Source organism: Amia ocellicauda, chromosome 2, assembly GCF_036373705.1.
Source record: "Amia ocellicauda isolate fAmiCal2 chromosome 2, fAmiCal2.hap1, whole genome shotgun sequence".
Lineage (NCBI taxonomy): Eukaryota > Metazoa > Chordata > Actinopteri > Amiiformes > Amiidae > Amia > Amia ocellicauda.
In genome coordinates, this window is record NC_089851.1 from 13,645,480 (window position 1) to 13,658,785 (window position 13,306).

Here is a 13,306-nt window from a genome sequence, read left to right on the forward strand (position 1 = left end):
CTGAGACGACTCCTCCAAGGCATTTTAATGGCTCTTTAGATCTGCTTTATGTTACTCTTCCATCAATTGTTGTAAATGTAAACATAAAGTTTGCAATTGTGATTTATAATCAGTTCAGAACCAGAGCACAGATTATACCAATTTGTTTTTCTAGAGTGGAAAAAAAATTGTTAATAAGTTAATGTTTCGGGACAATTAATTAGTCATTCGCAGTGTACGTGATATTACTGCTACTTGAGTTGGCCTACACTGCATCCTGTTGGAGTAAACTCTAGTGAATGTGTCTGTGTTTAGATTATTGTTCAAACTCTCCTGCCAAAAGGAAATTGTTCTTGTATTGTGTCACCAAAGGGACAGACTTGCTTGGTTATGTCGAATGGAAATCTTGCAATTTGGTTTTCAGTGGTTGAGATTAATTTAGGGTTGGAGTCACAGCCATACAAATGTATGGTCAACTAATCAGACTTCAATTGCATTCTGCGGAACACACACCAATAAAAGCAAAACAAAGCTCAACAACCTGCCCTGTTTTACAGGGATATTATAAATGTCATGTCCATTCAAAACATTTGTTGCAGAATAAATGAGTGTTGTATTGTTCAAGCATGTTTGGCCTGGGCTTGGTAATCAACTTTTTTATTTCTTGTGTATTAAGGGGTTAATAACTCTGGTGCAACACAAGGGGCAAGGATTTATTTGCCATGTGGATCACATTTTTGTTTTATCAATCGTAATCCTGTGCCATACAATCAGGTTTTTGGTTCAAAGCATATTTGATATGTCAGGAAATCGAGGCAGCTATCTTAAGGCTTAAAAAAAAAAAAATTATTTTGCAGTGCATTCAAAGCAATCTGTAGTGAACCGTGAAAAGGTGACAAATGACATGATCCTCCTGGGTGTAGAAATACATCAGAAAACCCAAGGATAACAATGTTATGTTATAATGATGTTATTCAGTTTGTCGTCTCACCTCTTGTGTTTTTCAAGAACAATCCTGATGTACCTGCTATGATCATCATTCCTAAAGTAGTTTCTTTAAGCTACACTGATTTTTGTTTTATATGTATTATTTGTTGTTTTCTTTTAATGGAAGTTTGGCACCCCTAGAACAGAAAGTTATTGAATCTCTCAAAAGATACAGGTGGATACTAATTCTGTTAGTTTTGTTAATCTGTACCAGTAAGCTTCACATTTCTTATTTTATTTTGCCTTTCATTTGAAGAACCATGAAGAACCTCGGTTTTAAATGTCTTGTCTTGAAGGTAGTATGTTCGTGTGAAACTAATAGAAGTCTAGCATGCATTCCATGTCTGGTGAAGGACCAATGGATGCTCCCCCTACAGGTAAAACACGTATTTTTACTGGCAATTGCGTCTAGTAAAGCTTTAACCATAAATTCATTTTTCCTAAAAACATCACTATTAAACTGTGATACTCTAAATGTAAACCACCTGTGTTTTCCCAAACAGTCATTTCACATCTGTCCCAAGTCTTGATTAAACATAATTGTAATGGGACTCTAGGGTCACAGTAATGCACTTGGCAGCTCATCATCAGCAACGAAGGGAGTGTGTGTTTTAAAGTAGTGATGAAAGGTAGTTATTGGGAACCCCCTCATGTGCTGACCTGCTGAAGACAGATGGCTCGGGCCCTCAGCAGGGTCTGTTTCAGTAACTCCTGCTCAGCATTCATTATTGATTTGGATTAAATTGGCAAATGAAGAAGATTATAATCATAAAGTGGCCAGTGATTTGAAATTGCCTTATATGACAGACTTTTATCAGAATTATCTCTTAGGGTAGTAACTTAATGACTTTAAGGAGGTTGGCTCATCTGTGATTGGTGGTAAACCTCAATCTACCAGTTTATTAGTCCCAGAGATGTGCACTACAAAGGAAGCCATGAGGTTATTGTTCACCTGTCACATATCCATCAAATTAATATGTTCCCGTCATACCACACAGACTGATAGTTCAAGTCTTAATACTTCAGACGCAATTTATTTTCAACCTTGGCAGAAAATGTGGCATTATAACTTTTCTGTCTTTCAAAAGCAGAGAACTGTGTTATATGATGTGTTTGGGGTATTCAAGATTTCCCCACCCCCATAGGAAAGTTTACAATCGAGAGGCCATTCGACCCATCGTGCTCGTTTGGTGTCCATTAATAACTAAGTGATCCAAGGATCCTATTTTTAAATGTTCCCAAATTTTCAGCTTCAACCACATTGCTGGGGAGTTTTTTTCCAGATTGTGACAACTCTCTGTGTGAAGAAGTGTCTCCTGTTTTCCATCTTGAATGCCTTGAAGCCCAATTTCCATTTGTGTCCCCGGGTGCGTGTGTCCCTGCTGATCTGGAAAAGCTCCTCTGGTTTGATGTGGTCGATGCCTTTCATGATTTTGAAGACTTGGATCAAGTCCCCACGTAGTCTCCTCTGTTCCAGGGTGAAAAGGTTCAGTTCCTCAGTCTCTCAGTAGGACATTCCCTTCAGACCTGGAATAAGTCTGGCTGCTCTCCTCTGAACTGCCTCTAGAGCAGCCTTTAAACAATAGTGTGTAATATACAGCAGGGTTTGTTAAAAAAATAAAAAATAAAGATTATCAATCAGGGCTGTATTTAGCTTATTTAAGAGACTGATTTGGCAGCTGCATTGCTCACGTTTATTCTACAAGGGAAATAATTCCGTTTGGCTTGGAGAATTTAATTGATATTTACTCAGTCATTAATAATCTTTTGTAAATCTGTATTTCCGAGTGGCTGTGTTGGTTAGGTTGAAAGAGGTTTGTTTGTTTAAGAAGCATTCAAAGGGAAACATTAAATAATGAGAGAGAATTACTTCAAACATAAAGTGTGTGATAGGCTGTTTTTTGTTTGGTAAAGCTCAATGAGGTAGATAATGAGGCCCTTCTGAATATGTTGTGGATTTATGAACCACTGCCCGAGAAACAGGGTTATATTAAAAACAGGGAGAGCTGAGAAGTTTATGGATCACCAAACGCTTTAATAAGCTGTTTCAGAAGACAGGTTTTCTTAATATCTCATGTTAGCTCTCTCTCTCTCTCTCTCTCTCTCTCTCTCTCTCTCTCTCTCTCTCTGACACCTACCTTTTGTTTTCTTATTAATAGAAATTAAAAAAAAACAAAATCACTCAGATCACTTGTAAATTGTTACGAATACATTGATATTGGCATTGAGTGCTGCTTAAATTATCTAAAAACAAGAAAGAAATATAATTCTCTGGAAATCCAAATGTTTGAGTGCCAGATGCATACTCGGTCAAAGGCCAGAAGAGTCAATGGTTTGAGCCAGTATATGGAAATAGCTTGTCAAAAGCCACTTCTGTCTTTCTTTTGCTCTTTGGTACGAGGAGAAGATTAAACCATTTCATAAATTCCATTTAGAATTCCTTCTGGTTCCGTTTCTTCTCAGGATATGTGCTGAATCAAATTGCATGGTATTGTGCATATAGTTTTCTATACTGAGATGTTTGTTTAGTTAAATAAATGTCATATGAGATTTTTTTTACTGTTAAATGAAAAGGAGTTTTAACAAGTCCCCTTTTCCCATCAGGCAGGTTTGACATACTGTAGTTGAAATGCTTCATAGAATTAATTTTTATGTCGGTAGTGTGATGAATATTAAATTCTTGTTAAGAGAATAATGATGGAGTTCTGTGAACAGTCCTCTGGGGCAAAGTTTTCAAAGTCCTGACCTTAAAAGCCCTTTTCTGTTTGTCTTGTCTTGTGCTGAATATCTGACTCTAACCTCAATGCAGACTTTGCTCTAGAAGTTTGTTTTTAATAAAGTGGCAGCTGTTGTTCACTGTTCAGCAGTAACTGTAGCAGCAGTACTTGCACAATGCCCAGATGATTAATTTTTGGCTGCCCCAAGGAAATAACATGTGCTCTTAAACTCTCCTCATGTCCTTTCTGCAGTTCTGTGTAGAAGTCCCTCTGGGCCGCTTCTGTACAGTGTTAATGGGTACAAGATTGAATTAACAAGATTTGCCGCAGATTCACAGCAGACTAATCCAAAGGCAAAAACCTGGCTGAGCTCCACAATGCTGTTTCAAAAGAAAATAAAAAGATCACAAGTCACATGTATCTGGAGCTCGGATCTCTCCAAAACAAAAAGAAAACCTAGCAGAGCGTGTCATGTGATCCTATTTCTGTGGCATGTGTTTTGGTACCTCTCAGGTCATTGGTTTTCAGTGGACATTAGTTTTGTCTGGTAATTGCCTGAACACGTTTTGCATCAGTGAACTTTTTCTGTGTTCGTCCAGGCAGTCTTTAATATTTTAAATTTGGTAAGTAAGTAATGTTGTAGGTTACGGTCCTGTCATGTTTATTGTACAGTAGAAGATATTGTTTTTTCAGTCCTCTATTTAACATTTTACTACATGTTTCAGCAGAACACATTGAAGGAATAGGAATATACTCATTGTGCCCCTAAGAATAGATTTCACTCCCAGTTTATGAAGAAACTTTTATTTTTATATGTTTACATTCACAGAAATATGCACTTGGTCCAAACTGAGATTGTTTTTGTTACATTTCTTTATACACCTAATCCATATTGTTCATGCAGTTGGACCACACGTCAAATGCATTAATTTGGTCTAATAACTTGAAATGACATTTTTATCCTGACTTCTGAGACTGCGATACCTGCAATAACAGCACGATGACAAGTTTACAAAGTAGGTCATACTCCGCGAGATGGTTCTAGTTGCATCTCTTCAACAGGCTTGGTCTTTTATTATGACTTCCTCACTTCTCCTTGCTTTGCCCTTCTTGGACTTATGCCAGCCTCGTGACTCCAGCAACTTGCTCTCCGCACAACTGTCGACATGACTTTACATGATTTGTTTTCCTGTGATAAACCACTGCATGCTCTGAGAGCTATCCTCCAAATGTACACCTCTAGGATTACACCAAACCGTGGCAGGTCTTGTTTTACCAGAACAGTATTGTTGAAAGAGTCATTATCTTCTGTTAAACCTCAAAAGAAATTGGGTCACTTATAGATTTTTTTTATTCATTCAGTAACTTCTATTTTTGGTGTGTCTTCCTATACAGGCTTTCTTGGCCATAGACCACTGCAGATTAGTAAACATGTTTTCTTTTATTGCTCATAGCTTTAGAATACAAAATGCAATATTGTAGATTAATAAAACTGTAGTACTGTTTGTAGTGGAAATGGTTAGTGATTAAATTAAATTGCGTGAGTCATATTTTTCAGTAGTATTCTCAATGTCAGTTGCCCCTGTGGGTATATTTCTGAGATCTTTGGGAATACACTAGGTCCTAGTTTAATGAGATATTGAGTATAATTGGTACAACTATTAAAAGCCTTATTTGGGGCAGTCATAGTAATAGATTCATCATTTTTTTTCAAGATGGCTAAAGTGACTTCACTTTTAAATTTGAGCTCTGGATTAGATATTAAAATGTTTGCCCTGCAAACTTTAATATCAACTTAATTGAAAGAAAATCTAGAGCATTTAATGCATTTGCATGGACAGTAAACAAAATATTGCCCCCCCGTTTTGGCCTGAATAACAGTGATTGTTGCCGATGTGATCACTGCTGGCCCATTCTCTAAACCACACAGACTAACCACCTCTGCTCTCTGCTCTCAGCTTAAGCTATTTTTGCTTTAATACAGACAGAAATGAAACTGCAATATTCAGAGCTGCAGTTTTCGAGTAGCTTCTCGCTGAGGATCTAATAGTGTTTATTTTGAGTGACACATTTGGAAGTTATGAGAAGTATCTTTTTGATATCTTGATGAAGTGCAGACTGATCGTGCATGTGGATATTGTACAATAAGCTTTGTGTCTAGGAGAAAACTGAGTGCATGCATTGAGGACTTTGAAGGGAAGGGTATGTGTTGGGGCTCAGTGCAGTGTAATGTTATGTCCAATAGGATTAACGTTGTCTTTTGTTAACACTAGGATAAAACCACAAAAGGCTAGTTTGTCATGAAAAGCGTTTATTTTAAAGTACAACTAAAATCTGAAAATACTTTGTATGCAGAGACCATTCCCTTATCCTCTTATCGGGTTTGCTTATGAAACCAGCAGCATATTTAAGAAGAAAAAAAAAACTGAGTATGTGATCAAATATTAGGCCAAACTGGAAACAAAGGTGACTTTGTCTCAAGCATTTACTGAATTGTTTACTGTACTGTCCATAATAGAGCGATTAAAGTGTAGATTAGAAAGATCAATATAAATGTTTTTTGCAAAATGAAACAAAATAATTGTCAAAATTGAGCTTTTCTTTTTGAGTAACATTATTCTATTATTATTATTAAAAGTTTGGGCTTTTCTCTATTGGAGCTTTCATTCTGAAGGTAACCAGCATCAATTTCAGGCTGTACTCTTCCTGTGCAGTAACACCTATATTTAGTTACCGTTGTTTTCACACCAACAGCTGAAACCTTCCACAGTAGAAGATAACTTGTTTTTCTGAAGCTGACACAATTAATTGCCATTTCAATTCCGACTCCTCGGTGGGAGTTCAATCTTATTAATTGCTGACGCTCATGATCAAATTAGGCAAATGTAGTTCTTAGTGATTTTGGTGTAACTGGGTCTAAAATTCTCAACACAATGGGCATTAGATGTCCAAAATAGTAATTCACTCTCTGCTGCCTACTTAGAATCACACTGTACTGTGACATTTATTACATCTACCCTTGGCTTTAAAAGTAATATTCATAGAAAAAGTATGAATAATTTGGATCTTTGTAGTACTTCAGTAGTTGCTATTAAACTGGCTATCACTGTAACTGTTTTCATTGTTTCATCTGCACTGTTACAATCCAAGAGCAAAGGTTACAGTGAACATTGTGCCGAAGACAATAGAATCCGTGAGCCCGCGGTCAGTAATGGTTCACACTCTCGCTGGCCTTGGGAACCAGATGGCAAGGCAGGCGGCAAGCCAGAGCTACTGTACAGAAGCTTTGTCATGTTTTGCTGTTTGAATAGAGATGGTACTTTTTGTCATGTAGAATGGCACGATGATTAAAGCCCGGTGTCCATTGTATTCAAGCAAATCAAACTACCACAGCTCTTCTGTAACTTCTCGTTTATCCAGTTGGTTATGCTCACCGTGGAAATCAATTACACCTCTCTTAATGTTTGCAACGCAAATACAAAGCCACAGGAGATGATTCTTCAGTCCACGGTTACATTATTTCCTGTAATGACTGTATCAAATTGAACTTAGCTCTCTTCAAGGGTCAAATCCTGCATTTATTGCTCCTGTCCAGGCTTCTGTACCTGGACTAAATGTAACGGCTCATGGGAGCTAAATCACAAACTGTACCAGCTCAGCTATACTAAAACTAATAAATGTTCCAATTTCTGACAAATTGTGTGAACGATTAAAATACAATATGCTTAAATAGCAAGCATGTATTAAGAACTGAGAGTTAATCAACAGGTTTTAGAGATCTGATTTTCTGTAGTAAGCATGTGTGAAGTACCACAGGGTTGTTTGATGACAGTGAATAAACATGTGTTTATTAGGGCATATTCACAGCCAGCTCCATTTAAATGCAAAACCAAAGGCATAGTACAGAGTGGTATTTCTTTACCTATATAGGTCTGCCTTACTAAATGGAAAAACAGCAATCTAAATTAAAGATTGCATTGTTTGTGCGACTGCCTGTGTCATACTGGCATATTCGGTTATGAGATTTTGCTCCACTTCCTTTATATGCTGTTCATGTTTCGGCCACCTGTTATTTAATATCCTTGGCAGGTTGCTCTGTATTATGTTACCGACATCCTTAGCTTTGCGTCTGTGGACTGTCTCCTAAAGCTCTACCTCTGTGTGCAGGCGAAGACTGATCTCTCAGCGCTCGTCTCTGGAGACTCTTGAAGATATAGAGGAGAATGCCCCTCTACGCAGGTACGGCTCCATTGCTTGGCCCCACAATTGTGACCACACCACACAGACAAAGAAGAGGGAGAGCATCTCGGATACAGATCAGATAAGATCGTAGACTGGACATTATCCTTGGATCACTTAGTTATTAATAGACTCCAAATGAACATGATGGGTCGAATGGCCTCCTCTCGTTTGTCTTGTGTTCTTATAGTTTAACACAGGCCCATGCTTGTATTTTGAAGCTAAAGTATCTATTTTTCTTTGTATTTATTATTACTTGCACCCTTAGTTTGCTGATGCACCATAATCCCCTTCAATTTCAATGCAGAGTCCTGCCAAGTTAAATTGAGGAACCCCACAATTAGTGGAATCATCTCTTGCAATTGAATGACTTTGTTGTTGTATATGTGAATCAGCTGATAATATTGCTTGAAATGAATGGTGTGAACTACAACCTAATATTGAAATGCACCGGATTATGCTTAATTTGTATTAATATATGCGGTTATAATAGTGCTATGAGCCTTTTACCACTCACTATTTTTTGCAAGTAGGATTATTCACTATTCTGTGTCAATAGTTTGTAATTAACATAATTAAACTTCACTTGATTTATAAGGTGGCAATGTATTTATAATTTTGAATAACATTTAATGTTCAACATCTGTAATAATGTTAAACAAATTATATGGTTGCCACTTCTGTTTTATGGTGAGGAGTATCGGGGGGCTCTTATTATTTGCTTGACAAATCTACCACATCAAAGAGTTTTAGATGCTATCAGCTCACTTACTGTGGTGAGTGCGTGAGACATTATTGTATAAATGGTACTAGAATATAATTGCATTGATGTTCATTTACTTTAATTTCAGGTTGATTTCAAAAGGAACTAAACCTTGTGTTTGTAGATTTACAGTGACAGAGGTTGACTGCAAAACAGTCTTGGTATAAATAATATTTTTTTATATCAAATATGTCCAATTTGTTTTAATTAATGTTTACAAGTAAAGAGAAGAACATAGCTTTGTATAAGACTGATTGTTCCCTTGGATTCCATTCCCATGGTATTTGTGTTTGTTACATTCAAGGTTTTTTATTTTTCTTGGAAATTGGCCAGTTCCTCATATAACTTAACTTTTCTCTCTCTGTTATTTTCTCTTTTTACTCAAGATGCCGCACTTTATCAGGTTCACCCAGACCAAAGAGTTTTAAGAAGGTTCACTTCATCAAGAATATGAGACAACATGACACCCGCAATGGAAGGTACCGTACAACACGAAACCGACTACATGAAATGTTAGAAAATAAAAGAACATTGTAATTTAACTTTGTTTAGTATATGCGCATAGTTTAGATTTGGAATTTGTAGTGATTATACTACAAATGTCCATCTGTCTCAAATAAATGTAACTTATTCTACCTGGATCAGAGTATACCCTATGCTTGAGTTAGGTATCTGCAACAGAAGGCAGGATCATACACTCTACAGGGCACATGTCTGTATTAATAACATAAGAACATGTGAACCTTGTAAAACGCTGCTGTCTCTCTCTTTAGTGGACTATTTTGTAAAGCTACAACATGGGTGTTTTCAAAATGAATTCTTGACAAAATCTGGTGCAAACAGAATGATGTTTGTTCTGACTGTGGAAAAAAACAAACGTAATCAAAGTGTTGCAGACTCCCACCCTGAAGTCTGCTGTGGAGGAGGCAGTAGCATTTCCTTGCAGAATGTTTACAATTAATAGATGCATGACAAATGACTCACATAAAGGAACTGTTTGAAATCTGATATTACATTAGGAAGTGTGTTTTTCCTATATTGGTAAATGGGAAAATGTATTTTTGGGAATACCAGTGATGCAGACAACATCATCTACGGAAATGACTGTACGAAGAATGCTGGATATTTCTATTTTCACCTTTCCCAGTACATTCAGTACATTCACCAAATTTCCACCTTCTGATTCATGATTGATACAACAGTGATTATGAGCTGAATTAGTTTTTGCCCTTTTGTAGTCAAGGAATTTTTCACATTGCCAAAGAATAAAATGTTCTGCTTGTTAAGGACAGTCAGACAGATTCTTCCCTGGGGCTGCAAAAGATGTAACAGGTTTTCTCATTTTACAGACATTAAATCCTTAAAAAGATTTTTGTGAAGCCTATAGTCTTAACATGAACATGCTATGATGATGTTGCACTGCAGTTAATACCGGTACACCCAGGAGTGTTTGTGAACATATGACTATTGGACTATTGATATTAATTCTGAAGGCATTCAAGTTAGGAAGTCTACAAACACTAAATAGTGAAAGAAAAAAAAAATCTGAGAACAAAAGTATGCTTGATAAATCCAATAGTTTTCCCATGCTTACTGTTTGCCTCTCTCTTTCTTTTTAATGATAATAATCTAATAATATAGAGTATTTATTTAGTTTATCATTATTTTGTTTTATAGGATAGTCCTAATCAGTGGCAGAAGATCCTTCTGTAGTGTATTTTCTGTGCTGCCCTATCGTGATTGTAGCCAAGCAGGGTATGTATTCTAAAGCATGCCAAGTACAATTCTTCTATGGGGTTCAATTTCTTTCATTTGTTTTCAACTAGCAGGTGGACAATGAAACAATGTTATTTTATTATTATGTGTTTAATATATAATTTCTTATGAGATTAACAGTTTGTGGTAGTTAAGTTGCTGGGAAGGTCTTGCTGCTAACAGGTCCACACTGCATCAGTTTCATTCACAGAGGCTTTTTCAAAACTCTTTTGTGATAGTTCTGTGTCCTGCAGACTTGTGACAAATGCTGCTCCAAAGCTTTAGCTGGGCAGAACTACCAATTAATCTGGCAGTTTCCAATGTTTATTTAATCTTCATTTTTGCTTTCGCTTGCGAATGCTTTTTCATGCTTTCTCTGTAGGTGTGGTTGCATTTAAGAATACATTGTGTAGTAGAAACAAGCTGTTTTATTCTCTGTGTTACAAAATTCTTATTTAACGTTTTTCTTTCATAAAGTGACACAGCTAAATTCAGATGAACCTTGAAAGCTGGGGAGGGTAACAAATCAAGCGTGCTTTGCTCCTTTGCTTACCAGAACATGAATTCTAAGCCAAAAAAAAGACTGAGGTCTGTATTGCACCGCCTTTCTTGAAAACGATTCTGGATCACAGAAAAGCACTGGCAAATACTTTCAATTTGACCTTTTATCACAAGGAGGCAAATTGTAGCATCAGAGCCCAGTTTTAGTGTTGGGTGGCCAGTGCACATCAATACACTTTCATTCAATACTGAATAAATGATTTAAAAAAATCGTTTTTTGGACAGAAACTTAGAGTTAAACTAGTGAGACACATTACAGTAACATTGTTTGGCTTGTTGGGATTTGTGGAAGGAGAATATATATCGACCCTGTTGTCTAGACACTGTTCCCTGTTCAAAGCTGATATTGATTAATTTCATGTGTTGTTATATGTAATAGGGCCATATGTTCCTTCTTCTAAAGTAGACAATAAAAAGCCGTTGCATTTGAGAAGATTGTAATTAGCTGGCCTGGTGTCACACAGTCCTTTTGGCAGTGTAGCTAGTAAAAGTGAGTAACTGTTAATAGTTGATTTTATAGAACCAAGTCTGTATTATTTATAAATGGACAGTTGATGGTTTTATTATAATGCACTATGGTGTATTGAAAATATTGTTGCAGTGCCAAGAATAATGGAGTTGGATATAGAATAATACCGTCAGTCCATATGGGTGTATACAAAGTAAATTCATAGTTTTGGAGCATGATGCATGTTATAATATATCTTATAAAGGAGGCACAGAATATTATAACCGTAATGTCTGAAACTCTGTGTTAATGTGTTTTTGTTTTGTGTTTTAGATAGATTGTGTTCACTTTTGCAGGTTAAAAATAGTGTTAAAAACATTATGCAATGTTTATATTGAAGTCCTGAGCATTTGATGACCTGCTCTGAAAAGATTGCTATGAATACAGTTCTTTAAAATATATAAACCAGAACAAGCCTACTTTATTAAATGTAAGGTAAGTGTGAATGTATTTAATTGGGAGCTAAGTGGCAATTACGTATGGGGCTTTAGAGGTCCCTGGAGCTGTAGGTATGTATTATGGCTTCAACATCACTAGAGCACATTTTATAGATGGGGAAAATACAGTCAAGCCTCTTTTGCAATTTGTAATAAAACATAATTACAAAACTGTATGAAATGTAATTATCTTTGTGGTTATTTGTTTTCTTAATTTCCAAAATCCCCTGTCAAGAAACTAGACAGTGGTCATGGACAGTTCTGTAGTACCACCAGATATGGAGTTGCCTATGATGTACATTCAAGGTGACCAAAATGTGGTGAGTGTCACAAATCAGACCACAGCTCCTTTGTTCTATTACAGACATTTAATTGCTCTGGCTTATATCATTAAGTGGGCGAGTCAATTATACTTTTAATTGGCTCAGCCCTCTAGAGCATTTCATATTCCCTCAGATTGGATTAACAGGTCATGACTATCCAGAGATCCCTTGTATCCCTGCCAATTGGGTGTAAAGAAGCAGAGATAGTCAAAAATAGCTTTGTCTCACTTTATAGGAAACTGTGTCTCATTAACTCTTTAGCACATAATAGAGCAGTGAGACATAAAATTGTGCGATTCAGAACTCAAATATGGTATATTTATTCAGGTTACATTTGTCTCATCCAAATAGTTATTAGTAAAGATATGCTGTTAGTATTAGAGAATAAAATGCTGCTGCAAGTGTCAATGAAAATCTCTCGGGAGGGAAAATCAGAAAATTCCCATTTACCTACTATGTCATTATTATACTAAACTGCAATACAGTTGACCAGAATTCTGCATTCAACTTAAAATGGCCCTGTTACTTTTGTGGTCACCAGTCATTCTTAGTCAATTTCGTACCTCAATTAGCCCTACGGCCACTTGAGAATACAAACAAAACAAATTGCCTGTGTGGAGTTTAGTGATCTGGTGAAGTTTCCCACACTCTCAAGATCGTTCCCAGGGTGACATCACACTCCGGTCATGTCAACAGCAGCGTCCCCTCGCCTTGTTTATTGATGGGAACATGCTGAGTGCTGGGAGGCCTGTGGAAGGAGCTCACTTGCTCCAGTACTGGACAAGTGGCAGGAGGCCCTTCGTGGCACCCTTTGTGAATCCCACCACCTAACCAAGTGGAAAATATTACAGATTTGTGCCAAGAGGTCACAGAGCCATTGTGAGCACATGGTTGACAAAACTTCCAGGAGTTCTGCCAGCCAGCTAGCCAAGGCCAAACAGGGCCAAACTAGCTGCTGCTGGCATGGAAAAACTGCCCTGGTTACTAGTGGTTCAGTTTTACCCTTGGGGGAACCTCTCAAGAACCTAAGAGCTCCA

The 13,306-nt window shown here is 36.9% G+C and overlaps 1 protein-coding gene across 5 annotated transcripts in view; it reads left to right on the plus strand.

Moving 5' to 3' along the window:
* cables1 (Cdk5 and Abl enzyme substrate 1) overlaps positions 1 to 13,306 on the plus strand; it is a 50,323-nt gene that overhangs the window by 17,095 nt on the left and 19,922 nt on the right. For 3 of the 5 annotated variants that reach the window (XM_066719391.1, XM_066719399.1, XM_066719408.1), the window contains exons 2-4: positions 7,851 to 7,922; positions 9,072 to 9,164; positions 10,363 to 10,440. In XM_066719391.1, the coding sequence (XP_066575488.1) occupies positions 7,851 to 7,922; positions 9,072 to 9,164; positions 10,363 to 10,440 (243 nt within the window). The remainder of the gene's footprint in view (positions 1 to 7,850; positions 7,923 to 9,071; positions 9,165 to 10,362; positions 10,441 to 13,306) is intronic. The other 2 variants (XM_066719426.1, XM_066719417.1) reach the window with 2 other exon arrangements.